This window comes from Gavialis gangeticus, unplaced genomic scaffold, assembly GCF_001723915.1.
Source record: "Gavialis gangeticus isolate Ggan-Ray unplaced genomic scaffold, GavGan_comp1, whole genome shotgun sequence".
NCBI classification, from domain to species: Eukaryota; Metazoa; Chordata; order Crocodylia; family Gavialidae; genus Gavialis; species Gavialis gangeticus.
Window position 1 is genome coordinate 41466799 of NW_017729022.1, and position 26590 is coordinate 41493388.

Sequence of the window (26590 nt, forward strand, 5' to 3'; positions counted from 1 at the left end):
CCTTTGTAATGTGCCACATAAATTTACAGTGTTCCAAAAATGTTGTTCATAATAACAATCTTTATTCCTGATGTAATTATTTAAAAGACACATGACACCCCAGTTGTATTTTTTCGTTTTTAGAGGTTTTGAGTGTGACTCTCCAATTTACAAATTCCAGTCTTCCATCCAGGCCAGTTAACAGTCAAGAATTTTATACTGTAATAAATGAGTCAGGAAACAACAAACACCTTTTTCACTCGCTTTATTCATTGGTTAAAATGTAATGCCATACAGTTACTAACTGGGGGAAAAAACCCAAGGATTTCTTCTTTGCATAAAACAGAAGCAAAACAGAAAGAGACTAATTAGAAAAAGCCATTTTGCTTCAAGTTTTGAAACCATTACATACAATATAATACACATATTTACATTACAAGTATATTATATAAATATATGTGTAATTTTTTAACCACAATAAATATCAAGAAGATTTTTTAGGCACACAGCATAGAAAAAATGCAGAATCCGCACACTCCTTGGAGTGACTCACTCTTACATCATTTTCACACTGAAAAAGCAAATATTTTACATAAAATATACAGCCACAGCTTATGCAGTCTCCAGTGAACTGGGAATCATTCTTGTCTTCCCACAATTCTCCTCCTCAGAATTCTAATACTATTGCTCTATACAGCTAGTGTGTAAGAAAATAGTTGGCAAGGTTTATTTACTCAGCTAATAGCCTAAGTAATTATCAGTGCTAACAAAATAAGTACAGCATATCTACATAATGTATATACAAGTATGTGCAGAAACATGGATTTGGTGATCTATTTTGGAGCTCTCTTTTAATACTGGGGAATTAACCTGAAGGCAAAAACCAAGGAACTCAGAAATATTAGATCACCTGGGAAATTGCTACAACTGAGGTAATATGTCCTTCAGCAATAGAAAGCTTCCCAATTAAAATTAGAAACATTTTGTTTTTAATCATGACTATCCTGACACACACAGGCCATCAAGTTTTTAAGGGTGTGTGAATATTCCCTTCAATGCAAATGAAATACCAGACAATCATTCCAAAGGGAATTCTCGAGCTATGTGTACTGTCATGGTATTTTAAAGACAGTAGCCATGGGGCACCTGAGATCGCACTCTAGTAAGTGAAGCTGACCACTTCCCTTAAGAGAGCCAATGTTCAGTGATAAACAAAAAAGAGAGTATTTTTCGTCACTAGCTACAAGTCAGACTCAGGCATATCAGGCATATCTGCCATTAGATATCCAATACCATAGCGTCCGTTAGGAGCAGTATTCAGAGTTGGGGATCCAGTCTGTTTTCGGTATATGTTTTTGCCAAAATTGGGAGATGGCACCTCACTTGGACTCTTCCCATGAATCAAACTTGTATCATCTCCCTCTAGATTAACAGGCTCCTTTATTATCCGACCTCTTTTGTAGGATACGGATGCCAGACTACCAGCGTTGTCATCAATAAGGTTGCAGCGACGAACTATAAAGACTATAGGCACAGGAAGTATAGCCAACACCATAAGTGATATACAGACAATCATTCCCCACGTTGGATAGCTTTGAAACTCGTCAGTAGCCTACACAATTCAAAAGAAATTCCATTAAGACATCTGTATTTACTAAAAGATAAATGAGTAGTCCAGATCATCAAAAAATACTTTGTTATCCATCACATACACATTTCAGTCCATCTTTTACACACTAAGGACATCCCCCAAACTACCAGTCAGTTTCTGCTGACCCTCAAGGTGTTCATGTTCTCTAGGGCTTACGTTTCCACCAGTGCTAAAGCATTGAAGCTACCCCAGATTTCATGAGCTGCTCAGAGGCCTAGCACAATCAGAGCCTTGAAGCAGGTTTTCGAATTAGCCATTTCCTCACCTATTTTGCTAGCATGGCCTAATCCTTCAAGAGTGCTATGAAGGAAGAGGGTAAGATGCCAACCAGTACGATTCTCTTTGGAAATAAAAGCCATATTAAAGAAAAGTGTGTTTTATATTGGTACCACTGAGATCAAAGTGGCCATGCTTCTCTCTCTCATATTTGTACTAAAATACATAATTTTCTAAATGTTCTCTTTTCATATACGAAGTGAAATCACTTTAAATACACATTCCATGTTTCTGATAATGATAACAGTGTGTTTTCCTTAATATTTCTTACCGTATCTTCAATCCATGCATTATAACCAGGAGGACTTAATCCCATTTGGACAATACTAGCTACCAGCAAACATAACAATACTAAAGGTGAAATATACTTCCACATGTAGTAATAGTACTGGCTTGGAGAAAAACCAAGCATATCCTTTAGGTCCTCCATGAATCTAAGGGGAAAAAGGACATTATTAGTGTAGATACTAAATTTTGACTGCCTGTAATTAAGACACATCACCTAATTTGCAAGATGAAGTGCACATAGAAATATCTGCCCCTAAATTTATTTTACAAGTTTGTACATAGAACTCGTATTAGTAATGGGCTGTAACATCCTGGAATAATTAATTCTGGGTGTCTTTAAATATGTAACATACCAGTGGCTAAATAGCACAATGAGTTAATGCACTTAGTTTTTTAACCTCAGAAGATTTAAGCCTGAATCCTGATGTAAGTCACACACAAAAATGAATGTGATGTTATCTTCCTAGTCCCTAAAGAATATTAGTCCAAGACTAAACGAAAATCGTAACTGGAATGATGAGAGTCTTAAAAATAGAGGATGATGTACATTTGATGGGAAAGCTAGTATAGTTTTTGCTCTTATTATTCCTGTACAGATAAAAAGAGAAACACTTTGCAATACATATAACTCTCCTTATGCAGATAAAGTTTTTTGGGTAGATGTGATATGTTTTATTAGACCAACTAAATAGTTGGAAAAATTATTCTTTGCAAGCCTTCAGACACAAACACCCTTCTTCAGGCATAAAACTTGACTAATCAGATCAGATTTCCAGGGCTACAATGAGATTCTTTTTAAGAAATAACCTTCGGGAAAGTCTACAGCCATGAGCAATCATATTTCGTAAGTTTAATAAAGTAATAAAAAAATACTTATTTTTTAGAGGGCTCTGAACATAATACATTGTACTGAGTCTTCATTGTACTGCGACTGAGACTGGAGAAACAGTAAAATGCAATGATACAAATATTTCTACAGATTTCTCCAGAGTAAACTTTCATTTAAAAGTGAGCTACAGTGTGAAAGTGCAAGCTTTCTCTCTCTCTCTCTCTAATATAGCTCTGGATGCCCACATTAATAAGTGGAAGTGCAGCAATAATTATGTAAACAAGTTCAACTGTTATATGAACATCTGTGTCACAGGCATTCTTAGCACATTACGGCTATCAGTCTGCCAGAATGTTAAACATAATTTAGAGCCTGTGTAAATCCTATTTTATACACTAGATGGATATCAATATTACTGATAATATAGAAAGTGATAATATAGACTGATAATATATAAGGTAGTATCAATATATAATATATATACTATATAATATAGTATCAATATAGATTGATAATATAGAAGGTGTCAAAACTTACCATTTTAATTATGCTTTTTTTTAATTTGGTGCTGATACCTAACCACTTTCTAAAATCATTTGCATTTAGAATACTGCATTACTCATTGGCTGACAGCTGAGTTAATTTTCCTCCTGGACATTCAATGTGTCTCTCACTAATATAGATTACATGACTACAAGACAGTCAAGAAATACATTTTGAAATCTGCTGTGTCTTTATAAAAGTCCAAAATATTCAGGACTACACTCAGACAAAGTCCTCAAAATCTTTCTTACGCTTCTTCAAACATGTTTCTCAAAATCAATCTGTGTGTCAAATGAAATATTAACCAGCTCAAACCCTGAGCTATGATATGTTTTCATGTACTTCTGGGTCATTTACCTAGATATGTGTCACTGACTTTGGATTCACATAAAAACAAGACATCTACAAGTAACCTAACAGATTTCTACAGCTGTGAACAGCATGTATTAGATTGTAACAAATTACATTATCCACAAAATAATGTGGATGCCATATGAGCTGCTGAAAAATGACTGTGTGAGGTCTTAACTTCGGCCTAATATGCCTTGGCACTGCAACTTGTATTTTGAACAACGCCTACTGTTTTAGGACTTCCTGATGAAGGAGTACATGTGCTCCAATGACACTAGCAAATGTGAAAGTTAAGTTAGAATTTGTTCTTTTTGAGATTCTCTCAGCAAACTTTGATGATATGTTTTTCCATTCCATTTTAAAATGGTACTGTAACGCATGCTTTTCCTGTACTAAGAATACTATGAAAGAAATGTCCCTTATGCGGTTACTGTAGCATGAAATACCATCAGATCCCATGAAAACATACCATTTGAAACATCCCCTTGTTCACCATATAGTCTGTATATTGTTAAAATGCATGAAAGTAATTGATTTCACAAATGGTTTGTATATTCTGCATATGGCTCCCCTTTCACAGGGCTTCCCCTTTTCCATCACATTTAACATAAGCTACTTATCTTCATTTTCAATGTCTGTCATGATTTCTCCTCATTCTACAGTTCATCTTATGCACTATGATGCCAGCTTTCAGCACTCACTTGTTATATTTTTATTCTTTTTAAACTGTTCTTCCTCAAACACTGGAGAAGTTCCCTGTTGATATTGACATGACACAGCTTTCTCATTTAAATCTCTCTTTAAAGGTCTTCTTGGCTGTGATACCTACAAAAATCTTGATGGTGAGACAGCTAATGCGGAGAAACCACTATGTATTGTGCTACCCAGTATGATTTCATATTTTTTTGTGCTTGCCTATCTGTCTATATACATTTTTCATCCTTGACTTCAGTTGCAAGCTCTTGGGGACAAGGAATGCCTTTTCATTCCATGTTTGTAGAGAACCTAGCTGAGTGGAACACTAATGTATACCTGCTATCTCTATTGCTAGCATAGTAGCAAAAAAAAAAAAAAAAAGAATGCTATTATGGTTTTTTTTGGCGGGGGGAGGGGTTGGTTTGTTGTTTGTTTTGTTTTTTTGTTAATAAGAACAGTGGGTTCCCAGCTCAGGTTACTCTGGCAGCCATATACAGAGCTTGGCAGTGTAAATAAAAATCAGTTTGAATGTAAACTTAAAAATATTGGGTAACTATACACATTTCTGATGCCCACTCTGATGGATTCTAATTAGCAACCTCACATTTCAAAATGTTAAAGCTTGTCAAATGAGATTTAGTTAAAGTGCCCCCACCACCATTTTGAAGTGCGGGATGCTGAATACATGTCATGTTGTGGTGGTTTTAATTACAGAACTTCTCAAGAGCCCCTCCAATTAAAGTACCCTCCCTACCCACCCCAGAGCATGTGTAAAGACTCCTATTATGCTTAAGTGCTTAAAACTGAACCATGAGTCAATCTTGGTCACTTTACTCCATAACAAACTTATGCCTGAGAGTGAAAAATCAAGCTAGAAAAAAATGTGTTTGACATACAGTTTCAACATTTACAGTGATTCTTGAATCTACAATGAGATTTACAACAAAGCCATATTCTATTCAGTGTGTAAAATTGAATTAAACTTGAATATGGATGCTACTTATCACATCACAATTGTATTCATGCAATGAAATCTGCATGGGGCTATACCTTTAAAAAAGCTAGGTGGAGCAACAATTTTTATGAGAATAGTCATCTGCATTGGCTGACTGCCAGTTTCTGTATGGGCTTTAATGTGTTGGTTTTGCCTGATAAGGTTCCGTGAACATACATTTATATGGCATAAGGCAGCACCATGCAAATATATTTTATACTAGTTCTTTATATGGTCACTCTTGCATCAGAAGCAGTATAACTGTACTAGCAAAGTAGCGCCCAGGGTAATTAACTCTGATGAGAATTTATTAGGACATTCCAACAATCTCCTCATTCCACATTGCCACAACTTCAAACTGTACATACACTCAAGCTGTGTTCCTCCACATTTACAAAAAAAAAAACAAAAAACCCCTCCAAGAGATGTGGCCATACAACATTCTCCCCATCTTTGGGGATTTACCATCTGTGATGTGAAATATCTTGGGTCTATCAACCTTAAGGCCACACAGCAAGACCTCTGTACTAGCTGGAACTGTTGCTGAGAAAGGGTCCTCATCAGAGTTAAGAATGGAAAGTTCATTGAGAAGTCAACAAGGTTTATGTTTTGCTAGGTGTTGTGAGATTAGCTGCTAATTGTTTATTATGGCCTTGTAATTTGTTCTTGGCACCTTAGCACAGCTTGAGTAAATTGCCTAAATGTAAACCTGCAGAGGACATTGGGGGTATCAGGAGGGAGAAAAGGAAGGTATGTTGACAGAATCTCACCTTCAGACTCAAAATCAAAGTATGTAGTAGGGTTGTAGCCACTCTGTGGTTGCTGCTTCATCTATATCAGTCTTCTTTCCCCGAGTGACCCCATCACTCATGGGGTGTTTTGTCTAGTGCAAACTTTCAAATGTACTGGACACCCCTAGCCATGACTATTTCCTCTCTAATGCAAAGGAGCTGGCAGATATTCTAGTTTAACTCCTATATTCACAATAAAACTATTGCCTATTTAAGTCAGGGCATGAGCACAGAGGGTGGGGGCACATTCTTTCTTACTGCACAAATAGTCCAGGGATTATTAACACAGACCAGAAATAATTTCTGAAAACCATAAAGCGTGTTTATTGTAATTTTTTTCAAATCTGATTGGCAGCTGACTAATACATGAGATAGAAACAATTAAAACTCAAATGAAGCATCCTGACTGCACCACTGTATTCTCAGTGCCTAATGATAGGGATCATTATTACTCATACCACTTCAACAGCCCAGTAGAATAGACTGTTCTGACTACTTCGTCTTTGTCTGATTTGGATTATAAATTTGTCACAGGGACACTTCATCCTTTTTAATTATTACAGGAGCAAGCATCCCAACCTCACCCAGTGGGTGTGTTTACATGAGATGTTTACTGCGGAGTTGTCTAATTAGCTCTTTAGCAAATATCTCAGCATCTACACATGCAGAACTATTAGCCTGGAGTAAATTAATAAACTCTGCAGCAGGAGTTTATTACAAGTAAATATGCAAGTACTACCCTGCTGCAGAGTTTTTTACTCCACAGTACCGCACGCTCATGCAGCTGGCTGGGGCATGATGGTGCTTCAGTATGGGTGCTCCCTGCTGCCTAGCCCCACACTGGAGCACCCTTTTACCCCTGCCAGCCCCTCTGCAACATGTTGAACCAGGTTGGAACAATCCCAGCTGGCAGGCAGGCCTCTGGGGCCTGCCACCAGCCAGGGCTGCTCCAACCCAGCTTAATGTTCTGTGGTCCCAGGTACATGTGTAAACATGGCGCCCAGGAGCAATAAATTGGTGTAATATGCACTGGAGTTTGTGTCATATTAATGTGCACATGTAGACATGTCCAGTGAGCACTTGATGGTAATGATCAGGGGCATGGAGCAGGTTTCATACTAGGAAAAAACTGAAAAAGTCTAGGACTCTTCAGTTTAGCAAAGAGAAGGCCGAGGGGGGATGTAACAGAGGTCTATAAAATCGTGAAGGGTCTGGGCAAAATGAATTGCTATTCACCAAGTTCCAGAATACTAGAACTAGAGGGTGCTCACTGAAATTACCAGAAGACAAGTATAAAGCGAACAAGAACAAGCTCTGTTTTTTTCTCTACATTGATACAGACAACGTTTTTTCACTTCTTGCTTTCCATCTCCAAAATCCATTCATCCTTTCTCATAACATAAGCCTTTGTAGTTGCCCTGATTACTCCTGGATCCTGGAATGGTCTTAATCTTGGCCACACTGGCCACGTCTACATGAGATGCTGACTGCGCAGTAGCTCATTACTATTGTGCAGTAGCTTAGCATGGCATACTCTATGCTACTGTGCAGTAGTAATGAGCTACTGTACAGTCAGCATCACCTAAAAGCCATTCAGTGATGCTACTGCACAGTAACACCAGTTACTGTGAAGTCAGCATCTCGTGTAGATGCGGCCACTGAAAACTATTTTTTCAAGTCACACAAAATGTCACAATCTGTTAAAATTTAACTACTGTCCTTCACTTGCTAAATCCCTTTTCTTATTGTCTAATTGAAATTTATATTCCTCACCTATGTCTTTAAGTCATTCCTCCTCCTCAAGTTCTAATGTTGCCTTTCTACAGCCTGTAGCTCTGTGTTTCCCTTTGTTTCCATGTTTTTCTATTCTGCATAGTTTATTTTAAAGCTCTTTGGATCACAGACCCTGTCTCTGAATCTGTCTATCTGGCACCTGGCAAGATGTTCATAGTGTACATATTCATAGTGTACAAAATAAAATAACAAGAGTTATTGTAATTAGTAATATCAACTTATTAACCATAACAGGAATAAGCAAATCAGTTTCCTGAACTTACTTGTCTATTCCATAAATACGAGTAACAGCAACATTCTCCAAAATGACCACAATAAGCAAGGGGAGGGTAGCAGAGTAGTCATCAAACATTGTGACAAAATAATTTCCAGAACGCTGCACAAAAATCAGGCCAACAAAAAATGCTACCAAACAGCAGATGACTAGAATAAAGGACAGAAATGAGAACTGTAACAATAATCATTTACTAGAGAAAAGGAAGAAAGAAAGAAAACAGAAATTGTTACCAAATGTCAAATGATATTTTAACTTGTATTGTTTTCTTCATTCTAGGTTGACACTGTTTTCCCTTCTTCTCTTCCTACATTTTAGTTAACATAATAAAGATGTCCAAGAAACCCCAGCCATTCCCTCAGTAGCAGAAAATACTGCAAATAAGAAGTAATTAATGGAATGACTGTTATAAAATTAAGACACTTCTGATTAAGAAAACTAAGGGTTGAATCCTATTTCACTTTATGTACCTAAATGACACTAATGCAGCTAAATTACTGTATTTTCTGGCATTTCCACACTGTTTGCAATTTTATTGCACATGCAGTGTGGATACAGAAATGTTTATATAGCTCCTGCACATTCTCAGTAGTCTGCAAGCTGGCTGGGCAGGTAGGTGGTTCTCTATACATATGCTGAGTAACTTCCATTTGGACACGTAGAGTGAAATACTACACTGCCCTAATGGAATTCAGGGACTATTCATTATTACACATCTAAGTTAAAGTACAGGTAAAATCAAAGGAAACAGTAAATGCAGTGTATGCTCATGTATGGTCATTAGTTTTCTCTTTTTCCATCAGTTAAAATGGTGAAGATGAAAAATTTCTGACCACAACTTTCAAAAGAAAGCAGATACCATTGGAACCATCACAACTTCAACTCTGAATTACAGTGGGGCTCATCTACAATTATTAGTTCTCTGAGTCACAGAATCCCAGTCGTTTCTTCAGCTGAAGGACTAGTAGACTTATCTATAAAAGAAACCTGATTCTACACAGTGCATGTCAGCAGGAACTTTTTTATTGGCTTCAGTGGCCGTGTCTACAAAAGATGCTGACTGCACAGTCATATAGTACTTGCATACCCAAGTACCAAATGACCCGCACAGCTTCCTGGTGATGCTGACTACACAGCAGCTCATTACCACTGCACAGTAGCTCATTACTACTGCACAGTAGTGTTGCATCCTGCTTTGTGCCACACGATGCTACAGTGCAGTAATAACAGGCTACTATGCAGTAGTAACGAGCTACTGCACAGTAAGCGCCTTGTGTAGATGGCACCAGTTAGTATGTGAATGGGCCACAAAGCAGTAATAGACTGTCCCAAGTTCTACTGGAAATTGAATTTGGTTTCAGTCTGAACAGACAAGACCTTTAAGATTGGGTGCAAAGTGTACAACAACTCCTAAGTGGCTCTGGGTTATACTTCTGCCAAAATCAGCTGATTTATCTTTATAGAGAATTTAAGTATTTGATCCAGCAGTACACTAAGACACTTGGTTCCTATTTAGTATTACTTGTTAAGCAGGTGTTCTGTGGCCAAAACACTATTCACCCCCCTTCACACACACAATCACTTTTTTGCTGAACTAAGGCCTTCCTTCCTGTAAAATATATTTTTATGAATGGCAGGTTGAAAGTCCTCCAAGTCTAGTAGTTCATAGGTTTAGTATGATAAAGGCCTGCCACTTTTTGTAGCCAGCAGTACCCAAAGGAATGGGATGACTAGCATCATGTTCAGCCAACTCTGACTCCCTAGGTTCACAGCTAAGTGAAAGAGAGAGGCAAATTTTGACTGAAGTCCAGAGTAGGGCTCAACCTCTTATCTCTAAAGTCACAGCAAAATATAGTTAACTGCTCTGCTGCTGCATCCCTCATGAATGGTGGATATACAGACATTAACCTGTTCATAGTGCTAAATAATGCTAATCCCTGCATTCTAATCTTTCTTCTCTATTCCTTCAGACATGGATCAGTCCTGCAAGTGATAAACAGACAAATTTGTTTGGTCTACTGTGGAGCTCTGTGATCTCTTTGAACTGTGAATTTCATCTTCCTTTTTATTTCTTGACCTGTTTTCTTTAACTAAAGCCACAGCTGGTAAAGGATCATTAAGGATAATTACTGGAAAAGCCAACATTAAGCCTGTATGTGAAGCCTTCATTTTGTCTCCATGTGCACAACTTGTAAAAATTTACATTAGTTATTGATATTTCTGTCTTTGTGCTAATTTCACTATCATGTTTGTCTATGACAATGGTCTTGAGGGGTAAATGATGTAGAAGAATTACAAATAATTAATTATAATAATTAGTTATGTAGATTCTTGTGCAATTTGACTCACAGAGTTAGTAGTACTCACACTATAAGACACAGGATAAGTTTTATGTGGGGATGTGAGGGTATCTGTGCATATGGATAGAGAGCAAAGAGTGGAATGCAGTGACGTAGCTCTTCGCTATAGATCAGTATTCAGATCCTTCCTTCCAAACAAACCACAAAATATTTCATATACTTCCCCAAAGTCATTTGTTTCAGTAACAGAGACGTAAGTTATCGATCATTGAGACATGAAAACATAAAACTCACCAGTAAGAATTTCCTTCCTTACTTTGAAGGTATCAACAATAGGTGTGATGATGCCTTCAATAGTTCCAAACATGCTACCAAGTCCCAAATTCACAAGCATGAGGAAGAACATCACTGACCAGAAGGGGGAAGCAGGGAAGTGGGTCATTGCTTCTGTAAATGCAATAAAAGCTAAGCCAGTCCCTTGAACAGCCTGTCAATAAGAAATTCATATGCATTTAATGGAGAGCATGGAACAAACTATGAGACAAAATAACAATGGGTTATTATTTATTGCTATATTTTTGTAAGTGTGGGTGTAAATTCCAACCTCCTTACTCACTAAAGATAGAATCTGACCCTTGTTGAATAAGATTTGCTGTGTAAAATATGATTTCTCAACTGAGAGGGAATTTAATAGCAGCCTTCAACTACCTGAAGAGGGGTTCAAAAGAGGATAGAGCTAGACTATTCTCAGTGGTGGCAGATGACAGAACAAGAAGCAATGGTCTCCAGTTGCAGCAAGGGATTTTAGGTTAGATAGTAGGAAGAATTTTATCACTAGGAGGGTAGTAAAGCACTGGAACACTTTACCCAGAGAGACTGTGGACTCTCCATCCTTGGAGGTTTTTAAGACTTGATTAGACAAAGCCCTCATCATTGGGATTATACAGTTGGGGATGGTCCTGCTTTGAGCAGGGAGTTGGACTAGATGACCACCTGAGGTCCCTTCCAACCTTAATTTTCTATAATTTCTATAACTCTGCTTCAGCTTAACTAGTAACTTAAATAATGAATTCAGGTATACCTGACAATTTGGCCATCTTCATTATCAAGTCACAACACCTAACACTGAGACAAACTTATTAGAAATTTATTTTTTAAATGCAACTATAAAGTATAACAAATTTTCTCCTACTACTGCTACCCAATCCCATGAGAAAGGAGGTTCTGCACAACATCAGGAAAAGAAAGTCCAAGTGCTCTTGATGCTAACAGCATACATCACTTCTCATGCTGGTATTTCTACATAAAAGGTACAGTAAATTCTAAGCAGACAATGTTCTTTGGGTAATATCTTTTATTAGACCAACTTAAATAGTTGGAAAAATTCGTCTTTGCAAGCTTTCAGACACAAACACCCTTCGTCAGGCTGAGGAGGCATCTCCAGTTGCTCTGTGCTCTTACTGCAGATGCTTCCTCAGCCTGATGAAGGGTGCTTGTACCCAAAAGCTTGCTAAGACTTTTTTTCCAACTATTTGAGTTGGTCTAATAAAAGATATCAGATTTACCCAACTAACTTTGTCTGCCATGTCCTTAGACCAACACAGCTGCAACCAATACCCCAGTAAATTCTCGTTAATTCACCATTCCAAGGGGAATGCAAACAATGGGGAATTATCTAGCAATGACCACTTATTGAAAATCAGAAGGAAATGGGGGTGTCTGCAGGGTGATGGAAAAAATGTGAATTATCCCATAAGCCGGGTCCACACAAGCAGGGGCATGCCTTTACAGCAGCACAAACAGTAGCCAGCTGCTCCACACCTGGTTGGGGTGCAGTGTGGCTCAGTATGGGGGCTCCACATACCTAAGCAGTGGGGGGAGGGGGAGGGGCTCTGCAGTGGAGCCCCTACGCTGAGGCATGCAGAGACAGGGGAGCAGCCAGCCCAGAGCTGCTTGCTCCCCCGTCTTGAGGCACTGTGCGCTCCTGCTTTTTTTCCAGGTTTTTTTTTTTTGTTACTGGGAAATCATGGTAGCAAAAGTTGCCTCAGTACTGCAAATTATCCGTGCTGAGCACTGGTTGATATGCAACTCATGCAGTTTGTGGCACTGCAAAAAGGTTTGCAGCACCACAAACCACACATGCCTGCATGTCTGGATCCAGCCATAGATGGCAAACAATAGTGTCAAATTATCTCATAGGTGAATTAACCAGTGTTTACTTCATAAAATATCATCAGGTACTACATTCCCCAGTTTATAAATGCAGGGCTTGATTTCCAGCTTGACTATTATAAAGCCTTTATTTGTTTTAAATTTTAAAAATCTTGGGCATGATTTAGGTGCTTCTAAGGAATAACTGATTTGGGGATGTAACAGTATATAAAATTCCAGTCCGCAATGGAAAAGAGAAATATTTATCAGGCTTACTAGAAAGATTTTAAAGCTGGTACAGAATAATGATCCAGTAAGTAAGGATAATCACCTGATAAGTAAGAAAGATATCATGTTGTCTGTGAAGTGATATACATCCCTATGAAGCCACATATATGTTTAAAAAATAATGTCTTACAATTAAAAGGTCTGATATTTTTAAAGTGCTGAATCTGCACATCATCCATTTAATTTTTATGGAAACTCAGCAGACCTGAAAATGAATTCCATAATGTTTTATGTTCTCAGGATCACTAGAGTTTGACCACAGCTTACTGTAACTCAGGCTAGGTACAGACACTTAAAAAACCCAGGGCAGAATTGATCTAAATTATACCATTTTATGTAAGTGGCACAGTTTAGATCAGTAGCAAGCAGACTACACCTTTGCCCTTTGGTGGCAGGGGGCAAATCTTAAAGTGGGTTCTGCCATTTTTAACCAGTATGTTGAACTTCTGTTCTGTTATGGGTATTGATCAATTTCATGTGCCAATCTCCTGTTCTGTTATGGGTATAGACCACTTTCTGATCACTTACACCAGTAAAAGCGTAATGTCTGTACCTGGTCAATGCAGAAACATAGAGTCCTAATCCCATGGGCCCTATTACTTTTGTATCATATTTTTACATATTTCATGTGGGGCTCTTCAGAAAATAAAACCACTTCTAGGTATATAATACCATGGTTTGGGTTTTTTTGGTGGGACTGGGCTTTTTTAACTTCATAGGAAGAGAGGTGGCTAACAAAATACTCATCCATTCATAAATCCTGCATTGCAGACTCAAATATTATTCTAACCTTGTCAAGTTCATCTTCAATCTGACAGGATTTCAGACCAAGAGCAGGAAATTCTTCTTCTTTAACTTTCTGAATAATGTCATATACTAAATTGTAATCTTCTGCTGTGATGCTTGAAAAATTGATATGATGTGGAATAATATCCTGGCTAAGATTGCCTATTTTCAAAAGTTTTAAAATTTTTTCTGAATTTCTGTAAAACACAATGAAATAAAGATAGTGAAACAGAAAATATTTGTGAATTTCTAAGTGAAATGTATAATAATTTAAGAAGTAAATGAATATTCATACTCGGTAATACATTTCTCATTTATGATATTTGCTTTGAAGCCCAAAACAGCAAACACCACCAAAGTTGCCAGCACAGAAGTGAAAAAATTGATGAAGGACACCAGAACAGCATCAAAATGGCAGTTGTTGTCTCTCTTGTTGTAGCTTGAAAAGGCAATGACTCCACCAAATCCAAGCCCTAAGGCAAAGAACACCTGAGTCGCAGCTTCTCTCCAGACTTTGGGTTCCAGCATTATTTCAAGCTGTTTGAAATTAGATACAATACATGTCAACTACAAAATACCGTATTTATTTTGCATAAATAAACAAAAGACACTTCAAGAAGATAATGTACACCAGCTAGATGCTAAAGCTCAAATGGAAAAATTGTGCCTAAGTGCCCAGAAGAGTATCTACACATCTGAGTTTGGCATGTAAAATGAAATAGTGTTCTGCCCAATTTGTATTCTTAAAACACTGTCAGAAGCAGACAATAACTAAACTGGCAACTAAATTTATCCTATGCTGTATTAAGTTTTCTGTTAAACTGTGGATCAATTGATTTGTGTATTAATTGTTAAAATGTCTTTATGGTAAACTTCCTTTCTAAAAACAAATTAGTAAAGGTTGGAGACTGTTTTCATCAGCAAAAATGAAGTGTCATTTGGAATTCTAGTACGTGTAAACAGGTGACAATTCAGTGCACTGAAATTTTACCTTGTGAAGTCTCAATACACAGGATACACTATGACCAAAACTGAAAATTCCAACATTTGCTATTTTGCCTTGGCTTAATAAAAGGTATTGTCTCAGAACTAAGAGCTTTAGAGTTTTGTATTTCCCTATAGCATTCAACTTTGGAATTTTCAAGTTAAACACTGCCCTCATGTATACACAGAGACCTCTCACTGACTTAAATGGATTGGGTATCTAAGGGAAAATTGGGCCCCAAACTGAAAACAAATAGTAAATCCCATTCACACTGCTTCTTCAAGTGATCAAATTTCACTCAAATTGTGTCTTTAGGGGAAAGTAGGTCAGTCATCTTGATTTTACCCAGTTAGTAGACCCAAAAAGAAGTAAACTGTGAACTTTAATATATTTCCTCAATGAACCTATCATACTTCCATTAATATTTTATTCCATTAAATATAATACTAAAAGATGTAACGATGAGGTACTTTGTATTTTAAATGTCACCTGGAAAAAAGTAAAAATAAAAAGCATGAAGATAGGAACATTAACAATTAATTGATCATTTTTTCTTACTGTGAGCAAAAATATGGCCCATACTATTTTAATTACATTTCAGAATAAATACAATTTCCTCCAAACGTGATCTGTCTCCTCAATCTGATCTTAGTTCTGGAAGTCCTGAAAAAAATGACTTATACTATGGAGGTGGGAATATCTTTTCTGTAAAAATGTACAGTATTGACATTATAAATGTGCATATGCAGACAGCTGTTGAACACACCCTTCAAGATCTCAATGACCAGGTCTACACAAGTGGTGGACTGCACCATTGCTACTGGGCAGTCATTTAGTAGTGGCATAAGCAAATACTAAATGACTGTGCAGTAACCAGTGTTACCATCGCCGCATGGTTTTTTTTCAGATGCTACTACGCAGTAGCTTGTTACTATTGCACAGTAGTGGCACATCATAGTTAGTGCCTGCCAACGCTACTGTGCAGTCGCATCTTGTGTAGACGTGCCCAGGGTATCTATATGTATCATAGTCATACTAGTTCTTGTTCACTAGATGGAGCTAGATAGGTATTCTTCTACCAGTGTTTTGCACTAGAATTTTTTCTGCTGTCTGGTACTCTAGGCCAGATTCCATTCAATTTTAGTGCAGTATGTTGAACTGTTTCTCCACATATTCTCATATCTATTCCCTAAATTGTGGATTTTGAAAGAGGCCCATTTGTACTTTTCTTTTGAAGTTTTTCTATTCCTTTTTAAACATCAAGTTGGTGCTTAAGTAGAGCAAAAATCAAAGACCAACATCCAGTCTTTAAAGTATATCCACAGTATATGTAATTCATCATTCCCATATTTAAGCAACTACTTGGTAGCAGAAAACATCAGTTTTAGAGGCTTACAACTAGAAACCAACAGAAGATATTATAAATATCGTTTTTAGAGACTAAATAATTGAGACAATTTTATTTCTGAATTGCTTTAATACAAAAAAATATTGTAAGTAACTTACTCCTAACTTGGTCTAAATCATCATGTGCTAAATACTAAGAAATCAAATGGGGATTGCAGTGAACAGCTTCCCTCCGAATTTGTCGTAACAGTGTTTTATACATAAGGGTAGAGTTTTGCTGTTGAGGCCATCAGTTCAGTTCCTGATTCAAGTAGAGACTTTCAGTATGACACTGGCAAGTTGCTTGTTTTTTCTGATTTCCCCGCCTTGTAAAGATTGGGAAAATAATGCTTTCTTAGTTTCATCCTCTGTCTATGTTGCCTGTATGCCACTTCTAGGCAAGGACTGTCTTACTCTGTGTTGGCATAGTGCCAAAATCAAGGTCAGACTTCAATTAGGGACGGTTGGCATTACCACAATGGAAGTTATAAAAAATATTGCTATTATGGGCAACTTTACCCTATTGATATCGGTCATTTTAATCTGATAGTTGTCTTCTTGTCATTTTTCATTGGATACTTATTATCACATTCTATTTAATATGTATCTGTGTCAGTCCTAATTTCACTGAATGCAGCTGCAAAATAAATTTGAATGAGACAGGGATGTTTCTATGTTGTTTTTTTTCCCAATAACCAGGCAGCAAGGCCCATATTAATAAAAGGATTAAGTACCTGAAGCGGAAGCTATGTGCAATTTGTGTAACTGAGGCCAATAACATGGCCCTCAAGACCCCTGGCTAATAACTAAGATGCCAAAAGTTCACAGGTATCAAAATCTCTACTACTCATCGTGTAAAGTTCCATTTCTGTGCATATCCAACACTATCGCTCTCTTGGCAGGGCTGACAGGTTCAATGTCTGCTTGCACCTAAACCCAATGATGATCGTCACACTAAGCAGTCCACTGCCAAATTACCCTGAAGGGCCTGATCTAGTAGACACGTTGAGAGCATGCATAACAGGTACAAACATGATTGAGCTCTGTAGAATGGCCATAGCCAAGTTCTCTAAAGAAATCATAGACAAGGAATGTGGTACACCCCTTTTATACAACAGCGTGGTGGTCAGAGCACTCATCCAGAACATGGAAACTCGGGTTCAACACCCTCATCAGCCTATATGGATTCCATCTGACGTATCTCACTCCTTAAGACATGATCCTATGTCATTAAAGTCAACAGCAATGTTGAAAGTTATTACAATGCAAGTAGGCTGAGACTTTAAAAGACAGCTGATGAGCCTAATGTTTTATTATTCAAAGGTTTTATAAATGATCAATTTACCATTGAAACTGTAAGTACACACAGATTAGAAGTTAAGCACATACCTTAGGTGTAAACATGTGACGAATGCCATCCACCGAACCATTTAAGAGCAATCCTCTAATTAGAAAGCACATAAGTACCACATAAGGAAAAAGTGAACTAAAATACATGATCTGAAAAATATTAAAACAAAATTAAAATGACACCTGTAGCTTCCTCTACTTCGCATTTCATTTCTTTCACACTTTCTTTTATTTACATGACAAAGATTGCAATTTTATGTTTTTGTTAGCCCCTCACACACAGTCCTTTCACAGAAACTGTAAGAATATAACTAGTTGGGGACAAGAGGGACAATTACGTTAGGCACTTACTGACTTGGTGAGGGGAGCAAATAAAGTAGCTGCTGGCAGCAGCCAAATGATCACAGACACAACCAGAAATTGCTGCTTCTGCTTTGCTCTGTGTGCCTGGCCATATCCCTACACTGCTGAAAACTGCTGAAATGAACACTCAAATTGCAGAAGCAGTCATAAAACAGGATACGTGTGGATACCAATGTCTCTGTGAGCATGTTGATCAACACACCACTGGAGTTTCCCAAAAATTAAATGGGTGGGTCAGACTCAAAGGGGAGGGACAGTAATAGCAGCTGTTAATTATCCTGTCCCCCCTTCCAACATATTCTATTTTAGTCAGAGTGCATGGTGAAGTAAGTTGCTGTTCAGTGCAGCATTGTTATGATCTGTATCTCATGGTCCCTTTGGAGTGTGATATGATGTAGTATACAGCTAATACCACCAAATACTTTGTGTTGCCAAGAAGGAAGGGGATCCAAGCATATTGTGTGATCTATGTAAATACACTAAGACTTGTAGGATCTGAGTCAGCTCTAGAAGGACCTCCCTAGTCCCCATCACTAGAATTCTATACCCATTAGACTGGAGAAATGATACCCTTGGAAACAATTCTGCCTTATTTTCTGAACCAGAGCACCTTATTTTCCCCATGTCTGGACCCAGACAGCTGAGGATTTGATATCATTACATTTATTTGCCACTCACTGTGAAAACTGTCTCCTTGAGGCACTGTCAGTTTATTTAATCTCATCTGAAAATGCTACCTTTTATGAAATACCATCTTCTTTTTCTCATCTTTTTCTTCAAAGGGCCAGTAAATTGACTAGATCTGGAAAAGCTCGGTATAGTTATATTGTGCCCAAGCTAGATACATTAAATTGTTTCTCAAATTGACATATGTTAAAGGGGAGTGTAGCAATTTCCCCTAATCTGTTCTAACATTCCATCACAAACCATTCTTATCTAAAACAATACTTGGGGAGAGTTTGACTGTCAACAACAACATATCAAAATTATTTTTTATCTGGAGTACCATAAAAATGGTTGCATATTTTATAATATAACATAACAGTAGGCATGTGTATATATGCATTTATTGCAGCCTAGATTTACTGTGCAGTAAGATACTGCAGAGTAAGGGTTTTTGGGTAGGTGTTTACACATGTGGAGGTTAGAGAACAAATTTGCTCCCAGTTCTCTACAGCCCTGCAATGGGCCCCTGCCACCATCAGGAGGAGGTCCAGGCTCCACTTGAGTGCTAGCCCAGGGGCTGGCAGGAAGCATTAGGCCAGGAGACAGCTATCTCCTGAACCCAGGGGGCTGTCTGCTGCTGGGATGGGGACAATGTCCTCCTGCCCCAGCAGCAGGAAATTCCTGGCCCTGGCTCCCAGATCAAGGGCATGGAACTTGGAAAGAGCTTCAGGGGAGGGGCAGATCCCAGCCCTAATCCATTGGTGGAGCAGCTAGCAGAGAAGGGGGCTGGGATCTACCTCACCCCTGAAGCTCTTTCCAACCCCCAGGCCTCAATCACTCAATCAGAGAATGGGGCTAGGACTTACCCCTGACTGGGACAGCTCCTGGCCAGCCCTGAGTTCTGAGGGGAAGTCTGCATATGCAGCCCGAAGCTGGCTGGAGACTGCCTGAAACAGGATCATCCCCAACCACCTCCAGGCTACATGTGCTTCCCTACGCAGCCTGGAGCTGGCTGGGAACTGTTCCCATGCTGGCAGCTCCCAGCCCCTGGCTGCACAATCCTTGTTGCCAGCCCCCACTCCGCAATTACGATCAGGAAGTGGGGGCTGCAAGCAGGGCAGGGGGACATTGTCCCCACCCGACCACACAGGGCAGGGGCTGAAAAGCCTGTTCCTTGCCCAGCTCTGTGGCCACAGAGCTGGGTGGGGGAACAGGCTGGGGAGTTTTTTCCCCCACTAGCTCTGTGCTTATAGAGCTGGGGTGGGTAATAAGCTCTCCAGCCTGATCTCCCCCCAGCTCCATGCTCATGGAGCTGGGCAGGGAACAAGCTCCCCAGCCCCCACTAGCAGGGAGTTCCCAACACCGACCACTGCTGGAAGTTGCTTATCTCCAAGCCCCCTATTCCCTGATCATGATGGTGGAGTGGGGGCTGGGAGATAAGGATCTTCCAGCCCCCACCCCTGGATTGCAATTTGGGAGCAGGAGGCTTGGAGCTCCCCGCTGCCAGGGCAGGGGGACATAGTCCTCACATGGGTTCCTGTGGTGGAGCCTCCCAGCAGCAGGCAGCTCCTGGGAGCAGGGAGTTAACTCCCTCCCCCTGGTGGATTTTGCTCCCAGTCAGGTGTCTACATGAGTGATGCAGTGCCGTTATTAATGCCAAGTAAATTTACTACTTGTATTTGCAGGTAACAAATATAGTTGGTATTTAGGAGGTTTAATGCGAAGTAAGCATGTGCATGTGTAGACGTACATGCTTACCTCAAACTAAACTACGCCAATGTGAAGTTAAACATCTCATGTAGATGCTCCCAATATGACTTAGTACAATTCCCCCTAGCAAGGGAAGTTATAAGAAGAAATTATTTGATTAGTACTTGCACTCATATTAAATACAATCTTTATAGATTCAGTTAGGATGAGGAATTATTGGAGGAAAAGCCTGAAGGACAGAGTATGCAAACAGTCCCAGCTGCCGGTACTGTTTATGCATTTTGCATAAAATGGATGATTAGTACTGAGAGCAGAGACCAGGAGTCCCACCTCCCAGCTGGGTATCTCCCAAACTGAGCTAGAAATTCATACTCGTCTTGTTTGTTCCATGGGCTGCTTATTCATTTTGCATTGCAGAGTTAGATAAACATCATTAGAAGTCAAAGCCAGAACCCAGGGTCTCCTCTCTCGCAGGGGAACAGCACAGTTCACTAAGCTCCTAATCAAACCTACTCTTTCTTCATCTTCATGTGTTCTACTTGTTCTTTCACCCACAGCTGCACACAAGGGATGAAAGATGCCTTAAGCCTTGACATAAGCCATAACCTGGTGTTTAGAGAAGTGGGCCTTCGAAAGTCGATGGCTGTTCAAATCTTCTTAAGGGTGGGGAGACCTAACCCAGATTTCTTACCTCTTGAGCACATGCCCTAACCAATAAACTAATGGAAATTTTTTAAAGGTATGTTCTGATAAAACCCTACAGCATTTTCAGAAGTATATAGGTACTAATTCAAATCTGATTTATAAATGACTTAAGTTACCTATGGCTAGATCCAATAAAGCACTTCCTGTATGGTAGGTATGAAGTCAAGAAACCTCTGTAAAGTAGATCCTTTACAGAGACTCCCTGTACAGTTCATCAGAGAGGTGCTTTAAAATGGGATTCGAAATATCTATCACATTGAGCAAGGACCTGCAGCTATCTAGACAGCAGAAATGCTAAGGACAGGGATATCTCTGATATTCTGTTCTTTGATGTTTAAATGCCTCATCCAGGAAGCATGCAAGAGTTCTAGATCCACTTGGGCAGAAAAAGAGAGAGCAACAGCATGAGGTAGGGCAAGAATTCAAGATGAAGCATTCCTTTGAAGCATATTCAACAGGACGTGTCCTGAGAAAGTAAGACCTGGGTTCCAGGCCCCACTCTGAAGACTATTTCTATATTTTATATAGTGATTATTTAATGTAAAACATTAATTTATTAAGATCCAGAAAAATGGTGCTCCTTGTGTTTTTACTCTCCATCTGGCTTAAAGTAATTTGAATTATTTTCTGAATGGTTGTCCTACTTCAACATCGTGAATGGAGCATGATCTCAGTCCTGCTAGTGTGTATTAGGTTTGCTCCATGAAAACACACCTAGAAAATAAGGAAGAGGAAGGACAGAAATGTACAGAGGAATGTCTCTAATTTCTGCCTGTCTGGTTGGCTTTACTGTACACTAGGTGCTGAGCTACTCAGCCCTGAAAGAGTTGGGTAGTTGTTGGTGTATGCTGATGTACAAAATGAGGCACTTGAGGATCCTGAATTTCAAATTGCTAGACCTGGTATCTCCAAAATTATATAGCAGCTAAGCAACTGTTTTCAGGACTGTAATTTTGGATTAGGAGGCTAAATTTTGCTTAAGTCCCAATTTAGGAAATAGTCTTTTACTGGATACAGACCCTAGATGAGCTCCCATATGCATGCAAGGAGGCTGCTCAGATGTTCTGCAATTATAACACATCAAAACAGACTTCAGTCTGCTGAAGGATGATAATTACTGCGCTCCAGCAGACTCCAGTGGCACATGTATCAGCGTCCCTATGCTGAAAAATGATGGCAAAGTGCTTTAAGCTAAAGCTTCTTTGACAAGGTTTAGTTCAGAGCACGTCACCACCATTTTTCTGTGTGAGGATGCTGACACACATGACATATTCCAGGTGTTTTTACTTAGTACAGCTCTTAGAGCTCTGCTAATTAAAGTGCTCCCCAACTGCTTCCCAGAGCATGTCTAGAAATGCCTGATGTTTTGAATCCATCTACACATGCATGGATCTTGAATCTTTAGCTACCTAAAGACATCTTCACGGCCAACTTCAGAAGATGTAAAAATCTGACCTAAGCCATTTCTGAAAATGGTACTTTTAAAACTTTTGCTTATTAGCTGTTTTGGGATTTTATCCATCTTTCCAGGAATGTACCATTTTATTACGATGCTGTAAACTGTCTTGAATTTTAATCTAATCCATTATGAAAAAAATCACTTTTTTCTAGCACTCCACATGTGAAGACCCATATCAGTGTTAGAATACTGTCCATATTTTCTCAGACCATGTCAAATTCATTGCTGGTATAAATGGGGGGAAATCATTAAAGTCAATGCAGTTGTGTCTAATTAATTCAGTAGCAAAATTGGCTCACTTTATAAGGAAGTGATAAGTAGAAGCTAAAGCAGATATCTAATCAAAAAAAGGTTTTCAGCATAGGCTTCCAAAAGGAGCTGTATTCAGCCCTCATGACAAAAGTGATTACAAATCACACTATTATGAATGGGGTTCAAAGGGAGCAAAACAATAAGGAACCATAAGACCAAACCTATTTCAACTATGCTTTAAAGTATATACTTACTTTGCCTGAAGACTGTATCCCTTTTATCATTGCAAGACACACCATAACCCAGGCAGCCAGCAAACAAATAGTCATTTTCCAGTTTAACCCCCCACCCTCTGAGAGTGAGCTGGAAATATTCAGTGCTTCTCTGTACCAATAATAGGTAGTAGCAGAACTTTTTTCACATTCAGGCTCTATAACTGGGAAGAAAGTAAACAAATCATTAATGGTCATTGGATTCTGGGTAGGAAATACTCTTAATCACATACCAAAGCCATCTTAGTACTTACATTAGTTACATTACTTACATATTTTGCTACTATGGTACCATCATTTTACAGAAAGACTATATATGCACACAAAAATCTGTAAGGTACTCCTAATACAAAAACATCACAGTTTGAGACCTTCAGAGATGGCACTTCGAAGCCTACCAAATAAACCCTTTATCTTTTGAATGACGTTAATTTCTGTGCAGAAACTTATGCGCTACCAAAACATGTTGTGTACTGAAGTTCAAGTTGCACTTAACCCTTAAACTATGTTTTTGCCATATAGTAATTTACTGGAAAGTTACTGCAAAATGCGTGTGATTTATTTTTGGAATAAATATGGTGCAGCCAGATTTCAAACATGGATGCTTCAATAACAGTTGCAGATCGTATATACTCACACAGGTAGTTTAGCACACAAAGATTAACATAACATTTTAATTGTGCAAAAGTGCTCAGGCACTTGAAAACAGGGCCCTGAGCAGTAACATTCAACTGAAGGGGTTATGTATATTATAGCACTGTATATGCCACAACATAACCATAAGGCTGCCATGCTACTACAAGTTATTAAATAAACTTACACTTACATAACTGACTTGTTTGAACTCATACAGTTTCTAATATAGGTGCTGAATCAGAATAGTTTACGAAGGGAAGAAAAGAGATTTATTTTAAAGATTATTGTAAAAGGAGTGGATCTTCAGCAGGTTGCTGACTGAAGGGAAATATGACAATTTATATTGGCTTAAGCTTTGCCTCCAAGAGTTGAAAATGCAAGTAAAACAGGCAAAGACCTTACAGAACTACATAAATTATGCTAGTTACCCCCATTAAACAAATAAAAATGCAGTACACTCTGAAGATGAAGGCAATGCAAAGTGTAGACATTGTAAGATAATCAAATCTTGAAGATAAGGACTACTTAGCTGTCCCTCAGTGTCATGACAGGATGGGATTATCTTCTGAGGATTCCAAACTGATATATAATTTGCTGTTCCTTTTGATTTATGAAGCAAACATAATATTGTTTGATACACAAGTCATTCACTGATCCTTTGGAGATTTTCACTGCCTAATGTGTTTATCTTAGGGTATTTTAATAAACAAGACCTTGAAATCTTTAATGGAAAATCTTATAACTATGATATTCTTGTAAACATATTGCTGTAACCACAATGAAGTTCTTTTTTTTCATATGATGCTAAATATAGAAAAGTTGTTCTTCCATCTGTTCTTGCAGCCAAAATAAACATAAAAATCAATATCAAAATATGACAATAATTATTGTTTAGCTTTCAACTTTGTTTACAAGTTATTGTCATTATTCAATTAGTCATCATATGAATTTTACATTGCTATGCCATTACAATTTCTGTATATTTTTCTTAGAGAAATTTAGTTTGCTTTTAGTAAACATACTGAAGTCATATTTGCCTTATGGGTTTAAAAACTACTGTATCTACCTGAATCTAAGATGACTTCAAATTTATATAAATTATAATTTATAATTTCCATGTACAGAATCTAATCATTGGGAGGTAGTCCTAAAATCACCCCCCTACAATGCTGCAACAGGGAAAGCAGCATCAGGGGGCAAGCAGTTGGAAGGAAAGCAGCAGGCTTACAAACTGGCTCCCTAACTACTTGACCTTCCTGCTGCCTGCCCCTCCCCATGTTGTTGCAGCCTCTGGCACCAGCCCCCCGCAACCCATCTGCACCACCCCACCATTGCATGTGCCTCCCCGGTGCTTGCACTCCTCCACACTGTGGTCCCCTCCCATTTGCCCCCCACCCCTCTGCCTGACCATCCCGGCCACCCCCTCCCACCCGCTCCTCCACCACATACCCTCAGCCAGGGCTCTGGCACCCGACCCGCTCCAGACCAGAGGACTTGGGGGCCCCCACCTAACAAGGAAGCAGCAGTTGCAATGGTGGCAGCTCCAGCCCTGGCCCCAGGCAGGGGATTGGACTGGAGCTGGAGTCAGAGCCACAAATAAGTGTAAGTGATAGTGGCAGTGAGAGAGCAAGGAAGCAAGTGTGAGGTGGGGGGCGTGGCAGGAGAGCAGGGTGTCTCAGGGCAGAGGCATCAGGGGCAAGCCTACGGGAAAGAGAAGTCAGTGCACCTCAGGGCAGAGGTAGCAATGGTGGGGAAGAAGGCAGTAGGGATTCAGCTGATGAGGAGAAGCCCGGTTCAGGGTTTGGGCTATAGAAGCCACCTGACCCTCCACCTTGTACTTGAATCCAAGATGAGGGGCTTTTCCCACATGTTGAATACGGGGGAAGAAACCTTGTTATGGATTTGAGTAAATATGGTCATTTATTTTTAATGAGACAGCTTTTGGTACTACAGCTTTTTGGAGTCCTGACAATAATATTAGTTCTAAATGTGTTTTCTCTCCCCTGCTACTATGTGAAAAGCGTAAACATAAACTGACTGACTGAGCCACTATATAGCAAAAAGAGGGAAACTGACTAAATACACTGCACTGAGGTACCGAAAACAAACTGGAAAACTAAGAAAACATATCTTTTCCTCAACTTTTTTTCAGTTACATTAGTTATAAGTATTAGTTTTAAGAAAAGCAGGTTTAAAAAAGAGATTGTTTTGATTGAAAATATCCCAGGAAAGAACCTAATCCAAAGTTTATGCCTGTCAATGATAAGACTGTAGTTGACTTCTAAAACTCTGGACCAAGCTCCAAATGTTTTTGTATAAACATGAATACATTTAAAACTTACAGGTATGAGAAGCGTTTTTCACCAAGGGACACTGATCCCATGGTAACGGATGCTGAAAAGACTGGGAAAAGTAAAACAAACTCCATCCAATGATGACATTATAGTAGAGGGCCACAAAGAAACATACCTGTAAAAAGAGGCATAGAACAAGCTTACTTAAATCATTTCTTATTTACATTCAATTAAAGATGCTAAGGTAAACACTATACTATTCCGCAAAACTTCCACTAAAGTGAAAGTAACCTTTGTCTCACTGAACACTGCCTAAAGGATTCATAACTTGGCCTTTTTACTATATCTAAAAATAAAACAGAACAGTTAGAATATTTAACATACATACATTGCAATATTTTGAAGACTCTTCCTCCTAGAAGGTTAATTCTATCCATGTGTTGCTCCCTAGCACCCAAGCTTCAAAAGAATTTCAGAATATACTTCAATTGGTTTAACACATTCATATCATTCTGAGCATT

At 38.8% G+C, this 26590-nt stretch overlaps 1 protein-coding gene across 2 annotated transcripts in view; it reads right to left on the reverse strand.

The window, feature by feature from the left end:
• Positions 1-227: 227 nt before the first annotated feature.
• Positions 228-26590, reverse strand: part of SLC6A15 (solute carrier family 6 member 15) — a 65466-nt gene continuing 39103 nt past the window's right edge. For both annotated transcript variants that reach the window (XM_019514813.1, XM_019514812.1), the window contains 9 exons: positions 26118-26244; positions 23122-23303; positions 17752-17862; positions 14287-14528; positions 13996-14188; positions 11061-11253; positions 8456-8615; positions 2178-2340; positions 228-1591 (listed from right to left, as the gene is read on the reverse strand). In XM_019514813.1, coding sequence (XP_019370358.1) covers positions 1220-1591; positions 2178-2340; positions 8456-8615; positions 11061-11253; positions 13996-14188; positions 14287-14528; positions 17752-17862; positions 23122-23303; positions 26118-26244 — 1743 coding nt within the window. In that variant the 3' untranslated portion in view covers positions 228-1219. The remainder of the gene's footprint in view (positions 1592-2177; positions 2341-8455; positions 8616-11060; positions 11254-13995; positions 14189-14286; positions 14529-17751; positions 17863-23121; positions 23304-26117; positions 26245-26590) is intronic.